Source organism: Chanodichthys erythropterus, chromosome 1, assembly GCF_024489055.1.
Source record: "Chanodichthys erythropterus isolate Z2021 chromosome 1, ASM2448905v1, whole genome shotgun sequence".
Lineage (NCBI taxonomy): Eukaryota > Metazoa > Chordata > Actinopteri > Cypriniformes > Xenocyprididae > Chanodichthys > Chanodichthys erythropterus.
The window spans coordinates 27,574,569-27,600,098 of record NC_090221.1 but is presented as its reverse complement, the minus strand read 5'-3'; the positions used below and the strand labels follow the sequence as shown (position 1 = coordinate 27,600,098).

Here is a 25,530-nt window from a genome sequence, read left to right as displayed (position 1 = left end):
TGTGATTGCAGATTGTTTGGTTTTAAAACGCAAACAGTCCCAGCCTAAGAGTGTAGGATTTGTTAAAACTGTTAAGCCGATTGTTTCATTGCCTGATGAGAGTAGAATTGATGACAGTTACCGACCTTTTATTCTAAAAGGGTTAGTTTCCTTAACTGGCAGTTGTGAGGATCAGAGAGAAATAAGGATGCTCAGAGACACAGGTGCAATGCAATCATTTATTGTAGCAGATACGTTGCCGTTGTCTGATGATACGTTCTGTGGTTCAAGCGTCATTATACAAGGCATTGAAATGAATTGCGTAACGGCTCCTTTGCATCGTGTGCATCTGCAGAGTGAGTTATGTACGGGATTTGTGAAAGTGGCCGTACGTCCTTCACTTCCTGTACAGGGTGTTGATTTTATCCTTGGCAATGACCTGGCCGGAGGAAAAATAATGCCTGTTTTAGAGGTTGTTGACAAACCAGATATGTTTTGTCGGTCGGAAAAGGTATCTAGTACTTATCCTGGCGTTTTTCCCGCATGCGCTGTTACTCGCTCACAGTCGCGCAAAGAGGGAAATCTAGTTGACTTGTCTGAGTCGTTCTTCCGTCCTCTTCTTGCTGGTGATGAATCACTGGATGCTGCTGTCGATACACAAAAGCAGTCAAATAAAGTTAGTACAACTGTGTCTGATGTAGATACATTAAAACTATCTGTGTCCAGAGAGAGAATAAGTGCTGCACAGAAAGAGGACAAATCTCTCGTTACGTCTTTTAATTCTGTTGTACCTCTTGATGTGGCTAAGGATAAGAAAGTTGCATATTTTGTTGACAATGATTTATTGATGAGAAAGTGGTGTTCCAAAACTAGGGATTCGGATTGGGATGTTGTACATCAAGTTGTTGTCCCATCTTTGTATCGTCAGCATGTTTTATGCATAGAGAATGATAATCAGTTCGCAGGACATTTTCGGAGTTACAAAAACTTACAATAGGATATTACAACACTTCTTTGGCCATGTTTAAAAAAAGATGTTGTTCAGTACTGCCGTACGTGTCATACCTGTCAGACCGTTGGGAAGCCAAATCAGGTGATTCCACCTGCTCCTCTGTCTCCTATTCCAGCTATTGGGGAACCCTTCGAGCATGTAATCGTAGACTGTGTTGGACCTCTACCTAAAACAAAATCTGGTAACCAGTTTCTGTTAACCATAATGTGCGTAGCCACTAGATTTCCAGAGGCAATTCCGTTAAGGAAAATCACCGCGCCTGTTATCATCAAAGCGTTGGTGAAATTTTTTTCTTACTTTCGGACTCCCTAAAATAGTGCAGACTGATCAGGGCACAAATTTTTTATCAAGGCTTTTTAACCAAGTTCTGGAGACTTTGGCGATTTCTCACCGTGTGTCAAGTGCTTATCGACCACAAAGTCAGGGGGCACTTGAACGCTTTCACCAAACACTTAAGTCTATGCTTAGGAAATATTGTATGGATACTGCCCGAGATTGGGATGAGGGAGTACCTTTGGTTTTGTTCGCAGCCAGAGAGACGGTACAAGAGTCTCTTGGTTTTAGTCCAGCTGAACTTGTTTTTGGACATCAGGTAAGGGGACCTTTAAAAAGTTCTTAAGGAAAAGATTTTAATGACTGATTCGAGTCCGTGTACTAATGTGTTAGATTATGTTAGTACTTTCCGAGATCGCTTACATACTGCTTGGTCGCTAGCTGAGGAATCTCTAGCTAATGTTCAAAAAAACATGAAGCGCAAGTTCGATCGAAAAGCAATTGCGCGATCTTTTGTGCCTGGTGATGAGGTGCTCGTTCTTTTACCTGTTCCTGGATCAGCTTTGTCTGCTCGTTTCTTTGGTCCGTATGTTGTTAAAAAGAAAATGAGTGAGACTGACTATATGCTTTCTTTCCACCCCTGATAGGAGACGTCAAACAAGAGTGTGTCATATAAACATGTTAAAGGCTTACCATGCCAGAGAGAAGTCTGAAGCTCCGGAACAGACTGCTGGGCCCGCTGTCTCTTCCGTCGCGATAGCTGTGGAGCTGACGCCCACTCTTGATGTCTCGGGTGCTGACGAGGATGGTGTCGTGTTCCGTAATGCCCCTCATCAGTGTGTACGGTTAGCAAACTCTGAGATATTACAAGATCTCTCTTCATGTCTTGTTCATTTAACCTTTGCTCAAAAATCTGATATTGGTAACCTAATCTCTGATTTTAAATCTCTGTTTAGCGATGTACCAAGACAAACGAATGTTTTACAGCACGATATTGTTGTGGATGGTGCTCGCCCTATTAAGCAGCATATGCGTATCGTGTTAATACAGTCAAAAGGTCTGTTATGCGTCAGGAGGTTAGTTATTTGTTGGAGAATGGTTTCGCCAAACCTAGTTGCAGTCCCTGGAGTTCTCCATGTTTGCTCGTGCCGAAACCTGATGGTACTTTTAGATTCTGCACTGATTACCGCAAGGTAAATGCTGTGACTGTGCCAGACAGCTACCCATTACCGCGCATGGAAGACTGTGTCGATAACGTCGGTTCCGCCCGTTTCGTCAGTAAACTAGATATGTTGAAGGGATACTGGCAAGTTCCACTTACATCACAAGCGTCAGATATCTCTGCGTTTGTAACACCAGATAATTTTCTTCAGTATACTGCGATGGCTTTCGGGCTCAGAAACGCACCGGCAACATTTCAGCGTTTGGTAAATGTTGTTTTAGCTGATGTACCAAATTGCAATGCATATCTTGATGATTTGGTCATCTATTCGATGGATTGGAAAGAACATATGTGCTCGTTGAGAACCGTGTTTGAGCGTCTTGATAAAGCTAATTTGACACTTAACTTAGCAAAATGTGAGTTTGGCCGAGCGACCGTCACTTACCTTGGTAAACAGGTTGGTCAAGGTCAAGTACGGCCGGTGGAGGCCAAGGTTGCAGCAATTGCGGAGTTTCCAGTCCCTACCACCCGACGAGAGCTACGGAGGTTTTTGGGTATGGCTGGGTACTACCGCAGTTTCTGTAAAAATTTCTCGACTGTTGTTAGTCCCCTCACTGCATTAATCAGTCCAACTAAGCTTTTTAAGTGGTCATTAGAATGTCAGCATGCTTTTGACTCTGTGAAAATGCTTTTATGTAATGCACCTGTTCTTATTGCACCTGACTGTACACGGGATTTTAAACTTGAAGTGGACGCAAGCGCAGTTGGCGCTGGAGCTGTTCTCCTGCAGGAGGATAAAAATGGTGTAGATCATCCTGTCAGTTACTATTCTCGTAAGTTTAACAAGCATCAGCTTCAGTATTCCACGATCGAAAAAGGAAGCACTAGCCTTGCTGCTCGCTTTACAGCATTTTGAAGTTTACCTTGGCTCTAGTAATCTTCCTGTCACAGTGTTTACGGATCATAATCCTCTTGTGTTTTTATCTCGGATGTATAACCAAAATCAAAGGTTGATGCGCTGGGCTCTAGCAGTCCAGAATTACAACTTGGTTATTAAACACAAGAAAGGTGTTGAAAATGTCCTTGCTGATGCTCTTTCGAGAGCTTGAGTTTTTTTCCCTACTTTGAAAACAAACTAGTTTGTTCTTAAGGGTGGGAGTGTTACGTCCTGGTAGTTCGTGCCTCTGTGTTTTTCTTTCTTCCCTCCTCTTTTCCTAGGCACGCCTACAAGAGACGGTTATTGGTTCGGGAGGCTGCCAATCATCATCAGCCCACGTGACGTCATGCTACCCGCTGCCAATCCTGGACCGGCGCCAGAGTTTAAAAGAGCGGCTTGTTGGACGCGAGGATAGCTCGCTTTGCTCTTTGCTCTTTGCTTTTCTGTTGTTGTGCTTGTTAGATCTGCTTGTTAAGTTCCTTCGGTACGATGTCATTCTTACGTTGAACAGTTTTGAGCTGTCACTGTTTTCTTTGATTTGTTCTTTAACTTGTTTTTTTCTTTAAGTATTATTTCGACTGTGTTGCTCCTGATCTTTGGGAACGGACAAGGTAGTATGTCACGTGACGTACATGTGCAACACTTAGTGACTTCAATGTATAGATACACCAGTTAGGAATGAGCGCCACATTTGTATGTTTTGTTTGGGTAGAAAGTGTAGGTAAGTTATGGCGTTTGACGCGCTGAAGACTTGCTTTCTTGTTTTTCTTTTCTTGAGTTAGGTTAGTTTTGAACCTGAGTTAGCTTGGGTCCCTTTTTTTGGTTTTGTTCTTTTCTTTTCTTTGGCGACTCTCTTTTGTCCTTTTTCCCTGGTTTATTACTTTTGTTTCTTTTTCATGTAAATATTGTCTTTGTTTGTTTTCTTGTTGTTGTTATTTGTTAGTATTGCATTATTGTATTATTATCCTTAACTCACACCTTTATTTTCTTTTTCCTTGATTGTAAATAAACTCCGTTTATTGGCAGTTTTCGTAGCGTCTTGTCTTTAGCCATCACCACTCGTACGCGCAATGGTCACAATCTCAATGTTACCCCTTCTAACCCTAGACTTAAATTAAGAAGTTGTAACACCCCTATTTGTCTCTTTCTATTGTTTCATTCCAAGGAAGTTACAAAATACAAAAACGTGCTGGAATTACCTCTATCCCACACCAATTGCAAAGGCTCTGTCATTGATGAAGCTCCCTTACAATAGATAATGCACAGATCGCAGATACTGTAACCAAATGAACAAATGTCATTTAGTGGAGAATACTGTAAAATGAGAACAGTCAGCTACTCTTTCTGAATGAAAGCAAATAAAAGAAAAATGATCGCAGTCAACTCACGAAACAGGAAACCGAAACTGTCCCTAGAGAGCACACTATTGAGTGTTCAACACTGTACAATACATTTATCACCTGGAACAATGGTGGAAATTCCACAAAATTCCAATTTATTTTTAGCTGTTATTGTCCTCACAACATGAAATGCATTTAAGAATTAGAAGTTTGTTCTAAATTCTGTTGTACAGTAATACACTGGCCTGCTTACTGGTAGTAAAGGCATCTTTTGTTCATCTAACCCATGTCCTGAACCACTTTGCTAGAAAGTAGTCATTTAGCGGACATTTGTATCCAAAGTACACTTATTACAGGAACAATATTCCTTGAGCAACCTGGCATGAATTGACTTTCTCAACCTTTCAAGGAATTAACTTCAACCTCACCGCACCCTCCTCCACTGCTGAATTAATATAAAATGGGAAATGGGAAAATATTGGCTCCCCAATTATTTTACCCCTGTTAGTCTTTGACTCTTTGTTTGTAGAATGGAGGATGAGACACTGAGACTGAAATTGTTGTTTCATCACCAATATTTGATTAAAATTCACATGTGGACTCTCCCCATTTGGAAATGTAATACACCAGACACCTGGTGACAGTTTCTTTCCAGTTCAGTGCTGTGGTATGTGGTAGGTCGATAGGGTGATTTAATGTTGCCCGATCCAAAACAAGGTCATCATGGTCTCGTTGTCGAGGGGGCTGGTGATGGCAAGGCAACAAAAGTTATTGCCAAACAAAAAGAATTCATGGCTCTCCTGAGCCACAGAGATGAACTTTGTCCGTTCATCCATTTGGGTGGCTTGGTCTTGTGTCACGGGTAGTTGCAGTAAGGCTGACGAAGACGAAGATAATAGTTCCAAAATTAAGGCTTAATGAATAATCTAAAAGGCAGGTAAACAGGTATCAATACACACTGAACAATAACAAGATCGAACAATGACAGACTGTGAAGGGAGAAATTAAATAGTTACTCAAACAATATGATTAATGACGTGCACCTGAATGAACTAATAATGAGGAGCGGGAAAACTGAACAAAGGAACACGAGTGATAAATGAAAACAAAATGAAAGTCCATGATAAAGAAACTAAACAACAGACTGTGACATTTCTATAAAGATATTTTAGATTTAGTTTGCATGGAGCTGCTAAATCTCCAACCTCCAGGGAATCACCCATTTTAAACAAACACTGGCAAAAGGAGAATGCAACAGAGGTCGTAATAAAACCAGAATCAACTTTGACTTGGCTTTTCGGCGATGGCGAGAACTGAGGGATTTGAATTTGTTGTAAAAGTGATGTGGAGATGATGTTTTTATTACTCAACAGGTGAGTATGGTTATTGAACAGATATGTAGCTCAAAAAAGCAGAGAATACTCCGTCTTTATTGTTACGCGATTTGGTCCATTTGCCCCACCTGCTCTCCCTCGTTACCTTCCTGATTTCCTTTCCTATTTATTCTTCAGGTTGTGTCTGAAATCGCATACTCTCTTGAGTAGGTACTTATTTTGAAGTTATTACTTTACAACTGCTAAAAAAGTACATTCTATAGTGAAATAATGTGTGTAGTATGAATGTAATCTGGACATGCTACATTCACCATGTTGTCATTATCATGTAACCTGCCATCATCAGTTGCGTTGCTTCACTGCCATTCACAAATCCTCTCCCGTGGCTTCATGAGATAGTAAAGTGTCTATCAAATGCACACGTTCACATTTTCTGTGAAAATGCTTAATTTTCCCTTTAATTTCTGTTCAATCCCATTATGCTGTAACACTTAAACATCATATTTGATATCATCAATGTATTTTTGACCTTAAATCCTGTAACATTTAACCCTAAATCATTTTTTAATATATGTAGAAGAAATCTAGCAATAGCTTAACCTGCATGATCTCAGATGCACAAGATATACATTCCAACTATCTGTCCAACTGGTTTGGACTTGCCAGGAATAACACAGACCTCAAATTGTGCTAATACTTTCAGTTTGTAGCTGAACATGATTGATTGTTGCAGTCCACCCCATTAACATTTTGCAGCTCCACTATATAACGTAAACATATAGTAATGTAGACGCCCAGACTTTTCTACTACTTTTCTGAAAGACTTACAAAAATTATCTTTTTTTTTTTTGTAACACTTTACAATAAGGTTACATGATAATGTACTAATTACCTGAATTAATACTTAATTCAGTATGATTTAATGATTATTGAAGGCATGAACTAATCATGAACCAATGAATATCCTAAATTACAACTGTAGTCATATGGATTCACGCATGAATAATGGCAGATTAAAAATAAATCTATACAAAGCAAAATGTCTGCTTTTAAATGAACCAATTTAAATGGAAAACAAATATTCTCAGGTTGTGTAATTCTCAGGTTGTGTAATCCGTGTGAAACGTGCATAGGTGCATGCACTACCTCGGAGATAACAAGCCAGCATCGTCACCTTCATCACTGCAGCCGAAAATACAGAAAACTGTATTATCAATTAAATTTTAATTTTTAATTTCCTTGCTGGTTTTCCCTGACGCATTTATAATCATTACTACTGCCATTGCGCTGTGGCAAGCTTTATGTGTGCGCTTGAGTTGTAGTGGGTTGAGTTTGAAGGGAAAGAGAACAACACAAAACAGATAAAGACTTTTTAAGATTAGTTATTAGTGCACTTAATGTTTTCTACGTTTGATAAGGAGGATCAACTAATCCTGTGCCGTCCAGTAATGTTATGACAAAGCTACAGTCAAAAGTTTAAACCATGATAATATTATTTGAATTTTTTGAAATCTTTGAAAGTCAGAGTACTTCTTATTCCTCCTTAAAGAGGCTGTTTAATTTGATTTAGCCATAAATGTTTTTTGAACTATCAAAGGGAACTATCAGTTAAAGGGATAGTTCACCCAAAAATGAAAATTACCCCATGATTTACTCACCCTCAAGCCATCCTAGATGTATGTGACTCTCTTCTTTCAGGCAAACACAAACTGAGATATATTTAAAAATATCCTTAGTCCTCCAAGATTTAAAATGGTTGTGATGCACAACATTTTCTTACAAAAACACATTGCTTCGCTTCAGAAGGCCTTTATTAACCCACTGGAGTTGTATGGATTTCTTTTTTTTTATGGATGGAAGCATTATTTTTTACTTCAAAATGCTTCCCCACATTCACAATTATAAACCTTGGAAGACTAGTCATATACACCTATGATGGCTTGAGGGTAAGTCATGGGATAATTTTCATTTTTGGGTAAACTACGCCTTTAAGGCTGTCGTTATTCATGCATGTATCCGTGTGACTCCAGTTGTAGGATAGCTCTTCATTGGTTCATGATTAGTTCATGCGTTCAATAATCATTAGTTCATGTTGAATTAAGTATTGTTTCAGGTATTAGTACATGATTATACATGTACCCCTATTGTAAAGTGTTACCCTTTTTATTCTCAATTTTATGTGTGTTTATATGACAAAATGCATGGTGGATAAGACATCACATAAAGTAAGTTTTGAAATTTATTGAGTTTCAATCTAAACAACATCTTACATAAAGCAGAAGTCATCAGGAAGATTCTATTATACAGTATTTAAAAAAGAGCATACAAGACAAAAACTATATTTACAAACATATTTAACTTTTGCCATTTTGAAAAAATAGTGTAAATAAATATTGTAAAAACATGAAAACAGAATTGCACAGCAGGAAAATAAGACAGCTTGTACCGTTAGTCTACAGTATGTTATGAGCAGTAATTCTATTAAATAAATTCTACAAGTAGTTGTGTTTCACAAAAATTCTATATTCATATTGCATTATTGGTGTCATGTTGTAATAAAAGCACCAAGCTGTTTACTGCAGTTGAGCTAGCAATGGTTTACAGTCATCTAGATGGTCCAGGCCTTCGACAGCTTCGATCAGCCTCTCCACCTTCTCATTGGACAGAACTGTGCCTGAATTGTTACGGAATTTCTTCTGCAAGCTTTCTTGGCTAAGTGGGTTCCTCCAGTGGCCGTAGAAGGTGTCACAGCGCCCTTTTAGGACATCTCCACTTACCAAGGTAACCTCCACCTCACCATACATTATGTTGAAATTGGCTGGGTTGTCGTGGGGGTGCTCCAAACGAACACGGGAGAGGAGCGCATGAAGTTCGGGCCGTTGGAGGGCCTCTGGGTGGAAGGACTGCACTGTGACTTCTCCATCCAACAGAGCAGTGCAGGCATTAAACTGGAAGGAGTGCCGTGCCTGGTGCTCTGTCTCCGGGAATGGGCGGTTGATGTACTTGGAGAGCGGCACCCTAAGGAGGATATCCTGCACCATGTTTGGAGAAATGCTGCCTCCTCTCAGGCCAACCAGGTTCTTGTGCACAACAGCGGCAGCATCAGCAATCCAGTGCATTCCAAGGTGTGCAGGGAAGCGCTTGAAAGCAATGTCTTGTCTCTCTAAAAGGAAGCTGTGCTCATCCTTCTCAGGAGAACTGATGGGTTGTGGGGCATAGTCTTCATAGAAAGCGCTGAAGCCAGCTACGCCAGGCACTGCATCCAGGACCAGAGGACTTGCTTCCAACCCACGAGATGCCAGCAGGGCTGCTTCGAGCCCGAGGCGAGAGGCGTTTCCAATATGAAGAGGTTTGGACTGTGTGGCGGCATTAGCCATTGGTGCACCTGCCAAAGATGCAGCGATGGCCAGAGCATTACTGCACTGATTGCGATCCAGAGAGAGGAGGCGAGCACAGGCTGCAGCACTACCCAGAGTGCCCACCACACTGGGAGGATGGAACCTTATGGAGAAGACAGAGAAAGAGCATAGTCATTATTTTACAAGCTTTGATGATATCAGCTCATGGCCATTCTCAAGACAATACAAAGCCACAAAACTGTCTACATTTTTAACATAAGCTGATCAGAATATAAGTGGTGCTTGGCTGTGCAAAACTATCCACAACTGTGCTAGGGTGTTTTGTATTTGTGTGGTTGTTAGGTGGTTACTTAGTTTAAAGTTTGTGGTGTTTTATTTCAGAGGTCACTCTGTGATGTATCCATCCTCTCTTTGACACACTATTTTGTGTGTTGTGACCACCTCTGAATACTTTGGTAAGTCAACAGAGCCAATTCCAGCCTCTAAATATGGCTCTGTTCCTTCTTCAGAATGAGTATATGAAATATTTACTCTCTTTTCTATTTGCCATGTGAAAATGCCCTAAAAGTCTGTTTTCAGAGTACTCAGGAAATAACAAATTATAAGTGTTTAACTATATTCTTGGAGCACAAACAGAACTGCTTTGCATAAACACATGTCTGAAGGAGCTTTGACAACCTTTCAGATGGAATCTGCACTGTTCTGACCCACCTAGCTCTATGTTTGTTTATAACCTCAGAAATACCCATGCTGTTATACATCCATATTCAGGCTGTGCTGTACTTAGAAATATAATTATTGCTCTCAGTCACTTTAGTTAAGAATGAGACAAATAAATTGACTCTAACCTCTTAGGGATGTTGTGAGCCTCATTGGAGAATCTCATCAGCCGACCCTGTATTTCGATGCCCACATTGAAGGCGGTTAGAAAGTCAAGCCCACTTGGTTTGCTGTTCTCGTGCAACATGTCACTTATAGCCAGGAGAGCAGGCAGTACTGCTCCAGAGGGGTGGGTTGCCGGGTGCCAAGTGTCATCAAAGTCCATCGAGTGAGCCTGTGGAAAACCAACATGTCAATCAAGGTCTAGAGTGTCTCTCCATTGTGGCAGTTCTGGGATGATGGTTTGTGTTTCTAAATCTCATTGCACAAAGTCTCAGAAGACCATGTCATGGCCTTCAGACAGCTTCTCTAGCATAGCCAAAACACTCTAGAGAAGAAGGAAAAAGCTGTGCATGACTGCCGGTAACATGTGCAAGACCCAATAACAGTCTGTCTAGTTTCTAAAATCTGAAACACTTCCTGTTAAACATACTTTATTTAGAGGGTTCACACCAGACTTTCCAACAGCAGCATTATTCCATAAAAGTTCCACAGTGCTTAGGTTTAATGACTTATTAATGTTGTGTTTCTCATTACTACATGTGTATGACAAAAATGTTACAAAACAAGTTTGTAATTTAACACTTCATTGACTGTCTGGCTGGATTCTAATTTTCTGGACTTGCAAAACAGGACTTTCTGGAGAAACACTGAGTATGTGTCCAGGGTGTTAAGTCACACATCCAGTCAGTGTAAAAGAAACTAAGAACTGCAATTGCAACTCGATACACGTGATGTGATAACACTTACTGCAACTCCATTGACAAAAGCTGCAAGGGTTGGGGAAAGCTTCACACCTTGGCGCCCATAGACGAAGCTGATGTCATCAGAAGCATACATGTGCTTGGGGAACAAGATAAATGAATGGTCGTTAGATCCAACTCATTCACACATCAACAAGCACATTAGAAATGCCCGACATCACTGGTTAAACATGGACGCTATTACTTCTGTCATGCTGAACTATGTCCAGGGAAGAATTGCACTCTGTAAAGTCTTGGCAACACTCATTTCTACTGAAAAATAGTCTTCTTAATGATGGAAAACGTTGTTAGGTTGTTTTCACTAAAGTGTAGCCTACTATTTTTTGTATTGCCATTGTGCCTTACCTGGCAGTGCTGAAGGGCAAGTTCAAACACCTCAGTGGTGCTTCCCAAAAGCCCAACACCGATGCTGTCCAGAATCATGCGTTTGCTGCGTTGCAGAACGGTTGGTGACAGATGCCTTGGCTGTACATTCTGAATAAACCTGCCAAAGCTGCTGGTCACTGTTTCCTCAGGGGCAGGACGCTCTGCCACTATAAACAAACAAGAGACAGTGTAAATTAACACTAAAACTATTTACAATTCTGGATAGCCCCCATTCTGAGTGCCAGTGAATATTCTAGATTAGTCGATTAGTCAGTCCATATAAATGTTTATCTAAATTCCAAGTCTAGACTTTCACTTTTGAAAGTTAACAAACAGCAGTTCACTGAAAATAAGGCTGTGACATGTAGAGCTTGCTCACCATCTAGTGCAGACTTATGGAGTCCCCGAGCAGCAGAAAAAGCAGACAGGTATCTTGTAGATTTCTGTGTACAAACAGTTATGTTTGAGTGTCTCAACTGTATAGTATGTATTATATATAATTAGTATATAGTGTGTTCTTTTTTAAGTGTATCTTAAAAGTACAGCTAAAAAGCCTAGCCAAATGCAATGTAAAACCTTTTTTTGTTTAATAATATTTTCTGAAAGTTTTTTTCTTCTATGAAAAATTGACAAAAAAAATTGAAAACCATATTAACATATTATTGTAAAAAACAAAAAACAAAAAAAAAACCAAACAAAAAAAAACATTAAAATATCCCTGTAATTTATATAGTTTGTACAGTGTTTTATATTTCTTTATACATCGAGCAATCACACATAAATCTAGAAATTACATAGCATTGACACAACATGATAGCACAAAATTTTATCTACCTGTACAGTCGAGAGCATGTTGCTAATTTTTGGTCAGAATCTGGATATGAAGATGCTTGATATCTCTGTTTGTTGATTCAAAGTTGAAGAAAGGCTGTCTTCTTTTGCCTATCTCAGTGTAGAGATGGAACGATTGAAGGTAGGTGATGATGATGATGTATTTATACAGTACTGGACCACAAAAGACAATGACACACCCACTGAACCCACTGAAGAACTAAGGCTGGATTTCCCAAGTTTTGCTATTTTTAGGTTCATAGGTGGGATTTCTCAGCAGGAAACAAATTGTTTAATGAAAAGGTCAATGATGTCATAATTGATGAGGGCATGGGTTGGTTGACATCACCGTAACTCCTCCCAGCTCCACTGAGTATGTTTCTATAAAATTAAAGCATTCTTCACAAGCATCTCGATACTTCATTACAGATCAAGGATCTTCACTAGGTAAGTTTCTTATTTCTTAATGTGTGTGTGTGTATATATATATATATATATATATATATATATATATATATATATATATATATATATATATATATATTATTTCCATGTTTTAGACATAGACATAATTATTTTTAAACCTATAATGACTTTAAACCTACCCATAATAGAAACTTACTGCATTTTACATTTTCAAAAAACACAATTTATTATTATTTATAAGCTGTTTTCCTCATGGGGACCAAAAAAATGTGGTCCTGGTAAAAGTTCTGTGTGAGGACCAAATGTCCCCACAAAAGTAGTAATACTAGGAATTTTTTACCTTGTGGGGACATTTGGTCCTCACAAAGACCACACACACTTTGTAAGATATAATATTATAAATGTATACAGCAACATTAACATTTCATTGCTCACTCAGTTGATTACGTTATGATACGTTAAAAACATGTTGAAAAGTTGACATAAAAGTCTGCTCAAACTTACTGCACATTCATCCTCAAGCATTGTCCACTGACAGCAATCTGTGTATGTTGACTCTTGTCTGCTGGCTGTTTAAGATGAAACAGATCTCTTCAGTTGTCATTGTACTGCCACCTGAACTGTAATAGTATAATTCTTCAGCCAAGAGTCACATCTGTGTCAGAGAGGCAGTGTTAGTTTTAATGCCTGAAGGCTAAAACATCCACTATGAGAAAAAGCTTTTGCCTCCTGCTCAGCTGTTTGCTGAGTAAGACAACTGTGTTGCTTACCTACGGAAGGGAGGGAGAATATGAAAGTAAACACACCCATAAATTGGCTGTTAAGTGCATACTCAAGAGATAAGAGTTTTGGCATGTAGAGTATGATAAAACTAGCCTGTTTCATTTTAAATGTATAAATTAAAAGAGAAGTGTAAGTATGTAATCATCACTAAAAGTACAGAATATTTTAGTATGCTGATTATATGGCTTATATCCATCAGCTATAAGTAACTTTTATTAACCTAGATATGTTAATAATGTCAACTAATTTTGGGCTGATAAAAGGTAAACTTATTTAAGCACACTGTGAAATATTAATGCTTCAGAGATGATTTTACCACTAATGTTTTATTTGACATTTAAACTTTTATTTGAATTTGAACTTTTTATCATCATATCCTGATTACACACTTAATCTTACCAGAAAAAAGCTACACTTACGGGAAGTTCATGGCATCAGCAAGTGGCTTTCCGGCAAGTTTTTATGGTGAGCCAGGTGTGCTTGGGCTCCTGGCCAATGGCATCAGTGCTTTCCTTGTCCTACTGCAGAACTTCCATGGGGCCAGGACTGGCGTTCCTGCTGAGGGAGTGGAGAACATATTAGCAGGTCATTGGCATTTTAATTTAACAAACAGCTTGTAAGAATTATACATCTAAATGCTAATAGCAGTAAATAATCGAAACATATTTGCAATTTTGCTGGTTCAATTTAGTGTAATACACCAGACAGCCTACATGAACATCACACATCCCTTTCTTTGCATCTTATGTTAATTTATACAGGCGTTCATCTCATTCTGATTGGTGGAGTGTGTCAGCTTGTGGCAGGATTGCTGTCTTTCCGAAAATATGACCATCTGAGTGGAACATCATTTGTAGGATACGCAGCACTGTGGGGGAGTTATGGAGCCACAAGAATTTTTCTAGGTGCCAACCAACAAAGTCCAAACATATTTAATCAATCAGCAATGATAAACAGCACATTTCAAGATCTGTACACAAACACTAGTGTCAATCAAACTGACATTCCAATGTACATCAAGGAGTCTGCCATAGCTGGGCTGGTACCCTACATCTTACTTTCCTTTCTACTGGCCTTCTGTTCGGCAACAGTAAACTACATCATGCCCTTTGTGTTTGGGGCCATCACCCTCACACTGATATTTGAGGCTGTGGGTCTGGTAGCAGGGTGGGCTTTAGTGGTCTCTGGGGTTCTGGAGCTCCTAATCCTGCTCTTTGCCATATATGGCTCATCAGCCTTGCTAATCAAGGGATTAGCCCAACGCTACGTGCTAAAGGGTTTTGGAAACCCTCTCTTTAATGTGCTGCTACTAGGAACCACCAATGCCAGCAGCTCCCAAAGCTTGGGCCAAGAGAAGAAGAAGAACACGAAATATGCTGAACCTATGGCCTTGGGATTCTTCTGCGACACAGTCTCACCATTTATATTCGCCTTCTATGCCTTTGGCTACTTCCCGTCCATCCCAGTAGCTGCCATCTGGATAAGCATAAATTCTGCAGCTCAGCTTTTGTCTAGCTATTATGCATATCTGCGTCAAGACTGCTACCATGCAACCAAGTTTGGTCTGCACTGCGTGTTTTGGTTGGTGAAGACCTGGGAAGAGTATGTGGTGTCTGTAACCATTAGCCGGACTGAAGCTGGTGAAGTAAGGCACGCCATGGTTGGCAACTGGTTCTTCCTGTCTGCTGCTTTGGTTTTCTGCATCACAAGTCTAAACAAAGACACTCTTGAGCTAGTTCACAATTCATTTTTTGCCCTGGTGACCATATCAACCATCTCCCAGATTCCCATCGATAGGTACTACACGTTTTTTGGAGTGACCTGCTCCCTCTTCACTCTCTTGTCCTTCTATGGCACCTTTGCACGCCTCATCAACACCATTGCTGAGAAGTCCTTGATTCCAGTTGGACCCCAACCTGTCTCCACTGAATCCCTGCAGAAATATCTCAGTTACCTCAGGAGATCTAAACTGGATGAGCCTGAGGATAAAGGTTCACAGCTCCCAGATGCTTTATTCTATCTGTCCAATGGAGTGGCTGCACTCTCAGCCATTCACAACGGTCAGTCTGGACTGGCGTTTTTCGACCTGACTGTTCCCTGGGTACTCATCCCAGGAGCCATTATCCAGGCCTATGTCAGTCGACTACAAGTACAAGGTGGCCAGAGATTCGGCTCTGTCATTCCCTCATTCTACGTGGCTATTTGGGCAACTTGGAGCTGGTTTAGGTTTGCAGGTATGAAAATTTAACATTCAAAAAATACTTGGCTAAAATTTTGGGTAGAATTCTTAGATGATGTATTTTTCCTGCAGGACATCGCTTGCAAATATCCACAGAATCAGCAAACGGATTTGCAGCTGGGGCAATAGCATTCCTGGTCATTAATGCCTTCTTGATTCTAGTTGGTAGGTTTGTTTACTAATACACAACATACACACTTACATCTGACTTTTTCCCCATTTGAAGCATTGTGAATTGGACTTTTTTTTGTTTTTACAGCAACCTATGGCAATCTAGTTCTTTTGGCATTAACCACTGTCATGGAGGTCATCATAGTTTGTTTTCTCCTCTCTACTCTTGGAAGACTTCCCTATCAGTTAGAAGGTACAGTACAGAAAATAATTGTGGAGAATAAAGATGTAACTACATGAAATAAAAAAAAAATGTTATCTCACATTTTCTTGAAATTCTTTCTTTAGTTGCTATGCTAGCAATTTTCGCCATCATATGTTTGTATGGCATGCTAGCATCCCTTGTGAACGGTATCTTCTCCAAGACCCTAATACCAGTTGGACCTTCTCTTATCAAGGTATTAAATTTATCAATGATGACAAAATGCTTGTTAGACAAAAAAATTCCTACTGACTAATGGATCTGCTTTTTTCAAAGGACAAGAAAAAGAAGGAATCTGAGACCACATATCCATGTTTTATTGCTAAGTCTCGGGAAACCAGCGGACTGCTCAAGATTGCAAAATTGTTGGAAAACAATGGAGTGTGTGGTATCCCTACAGATACTGTCTATGCCTTGGCTGCTTCATGCAAGAACCCCAGTGCAATTGAGAAGATCTACTCTATCAAAGTACATGTGAACCCAAACACTTTGAAACATAATATTCTTTTACAAAGGATCAGCTTACTGTGCTCTTTGTCAACTGACCCACTAACCCATAAACTTTTCTCTCCGCTAGGACCGTCCTGCAGAAAAGCCGATTTGTATCTGTATCTCAAGTGTTGAGCAACTTGTGGCAGCCAAACCTCCCTTCAGTCCTCTGCTGTGGGAGTTCATGAGAAATGTCTACCCGGGAGGAATTAGTTGCATTGTCCTGAAGGGCGAATGGCTCCTTAAACTCGGTAAGGTTATAAACACGCATTAACCTTTTGTATTTAAACCCATCCCAAACTCTAGGATCAAACTTGGGATGATCAACCAACCAAATTAAAACTTTACTGAGAGAACATTTTCAGGAATCTGTGATGATTATAAATTCTTTCCAGTCATTTTCACTGGTCATATTGTTTGCAGGTGTGGGTCCCGCATATGACCGTGTGGGGACCAGAGAAAGCATTATGATAAGAGTACCTGACCACACTGCTACTGCTCACCTGTGTGAATTCACCGGTCCATTGGCCATTACATCAGCCAATCCCAGTGGAGAAGCTGATAGTACCCATCATGATATGGTCATCAAGTAAGTTTAAAAAGGACCCAACATTTGTTAGAGGGTACTGTGAGTGAATACAAACTCCACAAATCAAATGCATTGTATATGGAATTGTATTAAATTAATAAATGGTTTATTATAAGGATTGGAATTTGACATAATCCAGACTGTTACCTTGAAAGAACAAACCACAATACTCAACTGTTAGGCACACTGATCCATTCATTTAATTAGCAGTGTGTTCTATGATCAAAGGTTTACCTCTTATATTAAAGCATACCTCTTCAGAAGACAACTTCATTATTAGGAAGGATGTATTCACCGCTGGTCGTGACATTTTATATTAAAACCAGAATTACTTTGCAATAGAAATACATCTTAGATTTGGCAGTGTCCCTTGATTGCTGTTCTCAAGGGATAATTGGAGCATTGTTTTTTTTTTGTCCTGAAACAGCCGTCTGGGCCACAAGATTGAAGGAGTCCTATGTGATGGGGAATCTAATGAGGTGGTGGCATCAACTGTAGTGAACTGCCTCAAAATTGATGAAGGTAAACTGATATTCCAAAGAGCTGATATCCTGTTATAATAATATATGTATTCCATTATTAATAATAACATGGATTATGTTCATTTTCAGGAACTATCAGCATTCTCCGTGAAGGTTGTGTACCTGCTTTGAAAGTGAGGCAGATTTTTGAACGAGTAAAAAGCAACATGCTATAGGATTACTACTAACATCAGCTTTGACAGCACCTCTATTTGCTGTATTTAAAGTGAAGGAAGTTTCATTTTGCACATAAAGAGAAAACTTTGACAACTTTACATGTAAATAAGTCAATTTTGATCTCACTTGCTCAACTGCATTATTAGTTATTCTGAGCAAGTATCACCATGAAGTTTATATTTTATATAGCTAATGCTCATATATTAAGTGAGCATTAGCTTAAAAAATCTGTTACTGTATAGTGCTGTGTGAATTTACTATATGTTTGCCAATGCTTTTGAAGGTTGAAAAGTGTTGTAATACTGAACTGTTCTTTTTAATTTATTGCTATTTATGTATTCTTTCAATGGATCATGCCTTTGTTGATTAAGTGTAAATATCAATGAGCAATTGATATTTGTGAGTGAAAATGCATTTAAAAATTATCTTTGCAATGTATGCTTGTATATGTATATTTATATAAACTGTATGCATGAGATTTTTTTTTCAAATGTGCTTAATTACTGTCTAATAAAATATTGGGATATGAAAAGAAAGTTTATTGGTCTTATATGATGACCTTACAATGTTAAGTTTTCATGCTGTTTTTGTAGTAGAACCAAACAAAGACAGAAAATACAATATATACAGAACACACAACACACATTGAACAATATACACGATAAACACAAGGAAAAATATATTACAATTAAAAACATGCAGAGCACTACATACAGTAAATACTGTATACAGATGCTGGTCATATAATTAGAATATCATCAAAAAGTGTATTTATTTCACTAATTCCATTCAAAAAGTGAAACTATATATATTATATATAGTATATTATATTCATTCATTACACAAAGACTGATATATTTCAAATGTTTATTTCTTTTAATTTTAATGATTATAACTGACAATTAAGGAAAATCACAAATTCAGTATCTCAGAAAATTAGAACATTGTGAAAAGGTTCAATATTGAAGACACCTGGTGCCACACTCTAATCAGCTAATTAACTCAAAACACCTGCAAAGGCCTTTAAATGGTCTCTCAGTCTAGTTCTGTAGGCTACACAATCATGGGGAAGACTGCTGACTTGACAGTTGTCCAAAAGACGACCATTGGCACCTTGCACAAGGAGGGCAAGACACAAAAGGTCATTGCAAAAGAGGCTGGCTGTTCACAGAGCTCTGTGTCCAAGCACATTATTAGAGAGGTGAAGGGAAGGAAAGGATATGGTAGAAAAAAAGTGTACAAGCAACAGGGATAACCGCACACTGGAGAGGATTGTGAAACAAAACCCATTCAAAAATGTGGGGGAGATTCACAAAGAGTGGACTGCAGCTGGAGTCAGTGCTTCAAGAACCACTACGCACAGATGTATGCAAGACATGGGTTTCAGCTGTCGCATTCCTTGTGTCAAGCCACTCTTGAACAACAGACAGCGTCAGAAGCGTTTCGCCTGGGCTAAAGACAAAAAGGACTGGACTGCTGCTGAGTGGTCCAAAGTTATGTTCTCTGATGAAAGTAAATTTTACATTTCCTTTGGAAATCAGGGTCCCAGAGTCTGGAGGAAGAGAGGAGAGGCACACTGAGGTCCAGTGTAAAGTTTCCACAGTTAGTGATGGTGCCATATCATCTGCTGGTGTTGGTCCACTGTGTTTTCTGAGGTCCAAGGTCAACATAGCCGTATACCAGGAAGTTTTAGAGCACTTCATGCTTCCTGCTGCTGACCAACTTTATGGAGATGCAGATTTCATTTTCCAACAGGACTTGGCACCTGCACACAGTGCCAAAGCTACCAGTACCTGATTTAAGGACCATGATATCCCTGTTCTTAATTGGCCAGCAAACTCGCCTGACCTTAACCCCATAGAAAATCTATGGGGTATTGTGAAGAGGAAGATGCAATATGCCAGACCCAACAATGCAGAAGAGCTGAAGGCCACTATCAGAGCAACTCCTGAGCAGTGCCACAGACTGATCGACTCCATGCCATGCCGCATTGCTGCAGTAATTCAGGCAAAAGGAGCCCCAACTAAGTATTGAGTGCTGTACATGCTCATACTTTTCATGTTTATACTTTTCAGTTGGCCAAGATTTCTAAAAATCCTTTCTTTGTATTGGTCTTAAGTAATATTCTAATTTTCTGAATTTGGGATTTTCCTTAGTTGTCAGTTATAATCATCAAAATCAAAAGAAATAAACATCTGAAATATATCAGTCTGTGTGTAATGAATGAATATAGTTACATATACAAGTTATATGTACAAGTTTCACTTTTTGAATGGAATAAGTGAAATAAATAATCTTTTTGATGATATTCTAATTATATGACCATCACCAGCAAAATGTTCAGAAAACCAATGTGACACATTTCAGAGAATGAGAGGAAAAAAAAAAGATACAAATAAAAAGCTTGGAATAACTAACTGCATAAGTGTGCACCCCCCTGAACGAATACTTAAGTTTAAGCACCTTTGATTTTATTACAGCACTCAGTCTGTTTGGATAGGAGTCTATTTGCTTGGCACATCTTGACTTGTGAATATTTTCCCACTCTACGTTGCAAAAACATTCCAGATCTGTTAAATTGCACAGCCCCCTTTAGGTCCCCCCAACAGATTTTCTATAGATTCATTTCAGAGCCATGGCTGGGCCATTCCAAAACATTCATCTTTCTTTGCTGAAGGCATTCTTTTGGTACATTTTTTTTTAAATTGTTTTGGTGCAATTTTCAAAAGCAATTGAGAAATTTTCAAAACTCTTAGTACTAATATCACAACAGATTATCAAAAGTGCACTTTATTCAAACATTTCAGCATATTTTCAGTTGTGTTAGTACAATACACAAAATAACAAAGTATTCTTTTCACAACACAAAATATTCAATGTTGTTCAAATGTTGACTACTGTAGTTTCTGCTTTGTTTGCAATTTCCGAAAAGTATTGAATCCTTTTTACATTATAACCAATTTATTTTAAATAATAACAGCTATGTTCAAAGATATGGAAAATACGATTTGTACAGTATAAAAACCATTAAGCTTATGGAATGTCCCCACAATTCACAAAAACAAACCAGAAGACCACACAAAAATACGGAATGTTTGACTCAGTTTACATTAATTTGTTTTATTCACTTTGGTACTATTTTCACAAGTAAGGTGTACATTTTCAAAACTCTTAGTACAAAAATCCAAACTGATCACACTTGTAACACAGCTAGTCATTCTTTCAAAACCTGATCTCATGCTTTCATGCTGTACATATTTTCATTTTACATAATCACTGTTTCAAACACAAGATCATTGCAATATGTAATGAGAACATTTGGTTTAATCACCGAAACACAACAGTATGTTCTTCTTTCAGTTTAGTACTTTTAACATTCAGTTAATACAATAGCAAACAATACAAGATACATGATTCAAATCACCCTTGTTGCTGAAATATTTACACAGGCTACAGATGCTATTAGAAAATACACTTACATTACCTAAATTATATAATTGATATAAAATCCATAAAGCTTGTAATAGTATCATTATGTCATCAGAAGGTGTGATGAAATTGATGAAATGGCCATGTGGTATCGTGCTGTTTGCTGCCAATACAGTCATATGGTACAGTTCTCACTCTACCATATGACTGAATCTATACTATAGTTACAGTGAGTTACAGTAATGTGGCAGTCTCTACCGTGGTAGATATAATGATTTTTATACTGTATAAACTATAAACTACTGTATATTCTATTCCTTACCCCTAAACCTACCCATCACAGAAAACTTTCTGCATTTTTACATTTTATAAAAAAAATAATTTTGTATGATTTATAAGCTGATTTCCTGATGGGGACCAAAAAATGTTCAAACAAGGTCTAAAGTTACTGGTATTACAGTTTTTTTTTATTCGCTTTGGAAAGCGAATAAATTCGCGATTTTCACAAGTAAGGTGTACATTTTCAAAACTCTTATACTTATATCTAATATCACAACAGATCATCAAAAGTGCACTTTTTTCAGCATATTTTCAATTGTTTTAGTACAATTCACAAAATCATAAAGTATCCTTTTCACTACACAAAATAAGTGTTTCAACTATATAAATGTTTCATTTGCAGTAACTGCCTTTCATAATGCTATTACTATCAAACTTGTGATTTGCATCTCTTTTCGTTCAGTTTAATACATCTGTCTATTATTTAATCCAACTGAACTTAATGGTTAATAAATGGATCATTTGGTACACCTATAGATATCTATAGATATTGATTCTATAGGCATAGTTTCTATAGACATTTTTTTTTTTTTTTTTCCATTTTGGATATGGATAATAAAATGTAATTATTTATAAGCAATTTATCTTAGATGATGTGTGTGGTCCTGCAACACTGCATTGTGAACCAAATATCCCAACAAGGATGGTAATGCCAGTAATTTTAGATCTTGTTTGGATTTTTTTTTTTGTCCCCATGAGGAAAACAGCTTTCTAAAACATATGACATTATATTTTTTTTATAAAATGTAAAACTGCAGAAAGTTTTCTGGGATGGGTATGTTTAGGGGTAGGGTTAGTGTAAGAGATGGACTATACAGTTTGAAAAACCATTACGTCTATGGAGAGTCCCCGTAAACCACATATACCAACGTAACGTCTATAAGATCAGTTATAGATTCAGTCATATGGTACAGTGAGAACATTTACTGTATTGGCAGCAAACACTGTTCTGCATAAAACCTCATGACTGTGTCATACTTCACACCTTTTGATAACACACTGAATAGATACTATTACAAACTTTAAGGATTTTCTGTCAATTATGTAATTTAGGTAATGTAAGTGTGTATTTTCTAATTGTGGCATTGTTTGCTATTGAATTAACTGATTGTTAAAAGTACTAAACTGAAAGGAGATCATACTGTTGTGTTTCGGTGATTAAACCAAATGTTTTGTGTTGTGAAAAGAATACTTTGTTATTTTGTGAATTGTACTAATACAATTGAAAATATGCTAAAATATTTGAAAAAAGTGCACTTTTGATTATCTGTTGTGATATTAGTACTAAGAGTTTTGAAAATTTCCCAATTGCTTGTGAAAATTAAACCAAAGCAAAATAATAAGAAGAATAAAAAAACTGTACTATCTGACCTTGTGGGGACATTTTTTTTGGTCCCCATGATGAAACAAACTTCTAAATCAAACAGATTAATCTATTTTTGAAAATTTAAAATATGAGAACGATTTTTGTAATGGGTAGGTTAGGGATAGAGTTAGTGTAAGGGGATAAAATAATATACAATTTGACATTCATCTATTGAATGTCCCCATAAAACATGGAAACCCAACATGTAACTCACACTTATAAAGGTCAACAGTATATATTCAGTCATATTGCATAGAGAGAACATTTACTGTATTGGCAGCAAACTCTGTTCTAGCACACCTTAATAATAGATAACCAAAAGCCAAAAACTTCAATTTTGGTCTCATCAGAGTATGCACATGTTTTGGGGGGACTAGATGTATGTTTCTACAAATATTATCCAGGTTTGGGTGTTTCATAGCTCAGACAGATGAAGAATGCAGAAGATGTCACATATAGGGTGCAACCAGTAATTGTCGGAAAGAGCTGCAACTCTTTTAATGTTGCTGTACGCCTCTTGACAGCCTCCCTGACCAGTTTTCTCTTTGTCTTTCTCATCAGTTTTGGATGGACGCCCTGTTCTTGATCATTCCACTGTTTGCACACTTCCTCCAACTGATGATGACAATTGATGATGACTGTCTTCATTGTGGAAAATATTAAATATTTTGGAAATATTTCAGCCGAGATTGAATTAGCATTAATCACAGTTTTGGTAAAGACATTTCACATGAGCTTGATTAGTTCATTCTTGGCTCTCATTTACATTTGGCCAAAGAATTTGGCAAATCAACATCTCAGCATATATTTTCCCGAGTCATGCATTATGGGAAAAAAAGCAGTGAATGCTGGATCCATCTTTGTGCTTCAACTTCTCCACAAGCCTCTTCCATCACTTACTTGGTTGTAAGGGTTGTGATCATATGCTTTCTATCTCCAAGAGAAGAATGTGTTGGAAGGAACACCATCCTGAAATGTGGGTGATGCTCAAACCACTCTTGTCACTAGTGCTGAATGGCAAAAGTGGACATTGTCCCACAACTACACAATTTCGCTCAGTTTGCTCCTGATCACCCTGTGGAAAATTGATTTCATTAAGGGAGTTTAAACAATTTAGAAGCCTTTTTGTGTTGTGCAGCCACAAGACAGTGTTGTGTGCCACAACACCAGTGGATTGGAGCCCTTGTTGTCCAGGGACATTGAGTGTGGCACAATGTTTATATTGGGCTGAACTATCTGTCCAGCTTCTCTGAAGGAAAAAACATAATTTATGAATTTGGTTTGCTCTGATTTCATTTGAAACTTACCCTATTCTTCTACCTCGCCTCCCTCCTCTTACACCTTGCTCTCTGTCCATGTCTTTTATATTTTCTTCTCTTGCTTTTTCCACTAAAACCATTGCTTTCCTCTCTACCATATTTTCTCCCTCTACTCCGGCCTCTTCATATTCTCAGCTCTGCTTCTCCTACATCCTCAACTCTTCTTGCTCTATCTCATTTTCCTACCATCTATTCCTTTCCCCAATCTCTTTCTACCTCTTCCACTGTTCCTCTCCCTCTCAGTATTACCCTTCCTCTATCTTCTCCAAAACCTCTCACTCTTACATCTCTTCCTTTTCCCATTCTTCTTCTTTTATTGTTGTTGTTGTTTTTCTTTCCCCTTTTATAGTTTGAGATAGCTGTGTAAACAATTAGGAAATGTGCATTTTCTGTGTTGTGTGTATTACTAACTCAGCAGATATTTATATGGGGCTAAATAAGTACAACTGAGATTTTAACAAATAACATATTTTTGTTTGTTGTGTTTGGAAAAATGGTGCACAAATGATTGTGATTTTTGTAAAACCAGTAAAAAGAGCTGCAATTGTTTTTGCCTGATATTTTAAAGTTTTGGTTGGCTGTATGAACTACTGTGAAAACATTTGGGAGTTTTCTGCACAGTGTTTTGAGAAAATGATATATGTGATTTAAAATTTACATGAAACAAAGGAAAATTTACAACCTGTTTAGGACAATTACAGTTTTTTTTATTCGCTTTGGTTCCATTTTCACAAGTAAGGTGTACATTTTCAAAACCTTTAGTTCAAAAATCCAAACTGAACACACTTGTAACACAGCTAGTCATTCTTTCAAAACCTGATCTCATGCTTTCACCATAGCTGTACATATTTTAATTTGACATAATCACTGTTTCAAACACAAGATCATTGTAATATGTGATGAAAACATTTGGTTTAATCACTGAAACACAACAGTATGTTCTTCTTTCAGTTTAGTACATTTAACATTCAGTTCATTCAGTAGCAAACAATCCAACATACATATTTCAAATCACCCTTGTTACTGAAATAATTACGGTAACACATGCTACAGATGCCGAATTAGAAAATACACTTACATTACCTAAATTACATAATCAACATAAAATCCATAAAGCTTGTAATAGTATCTATTCATTGTGTTATCAAAAGATGTGATGAAATTATGAAATGGCCAATGGTTTTGTGTTAGAACAGTTTGTTACCAATACAGTAAATGTTGTTACTGTTCCATATGACTGAATC

General features: G+C 37.9%; 2 protein-coding genes across 2 annotated transcripts; one reads left to right on the top strand and one right to left on the bottom strand.

Moving 5' to 3' along the window:
• Window positions 1-8,331: 8,331 nt before the first annotated feature.
• On the bottom strand, window positions 8,332-12,362 carry irg1l (immunoresponsive gene 1, like). Its single transcript, XM_067382716.1, has 6 exons — window positions 12,240-12,362; window positions 11,785-11,848; window positions 11,385-11,572; window positions 11,026-11,118; window positions 10,245-10,450; window positions 8,332-9,538 (listed from the first exon to the last, which is right to left on the bottom strand). The coding sequence occupies exons 1-6, from the start codon at window positions 12,255-12,257 to the stop codon at window positions 8,611-8,613; spliced, it is 1,497 nt and encodes a 498-aa protein (XP_067238817.1). The 5' UTR covers window positions 12,258-12,362; the 3' UTR covers window positions 8,332-8,610.
• A 1,498-nt stretch (window positions 12,363-13,860) lies between these two features.
• si:ch211-153b23.3 (uncharacterized) lies at window positions 13,861-18,344 on the top strand. Its single transcript, XM_067382703.1, has 10 exons — window positions 13,861-14,030; window positions 14,207-15,679; window positions 15,757-15,849; window positions 15,944-16,048; window positions 16,144-16,253; window positions 16,334-16,525; window positions 16,635-16,797; window positions 16,970-17,135; window positions 17,563-17,657; window positions 17,747-18,344. The coding sequence occupies exons 1-10, from the start codon at window positions 13,874-13,876 to the stop codon at window positions 17,830-17,832; spliced, it is 2,640 nt and encodes an 879-aa protein (XP_067238804.1). The 5' UTR covers window positions 13,861-13,873; the 3' UTR covers window positions 17,833-18,344.
• Window positions 18,345-25,530: the final 7,186 nt, after the last annotated feature.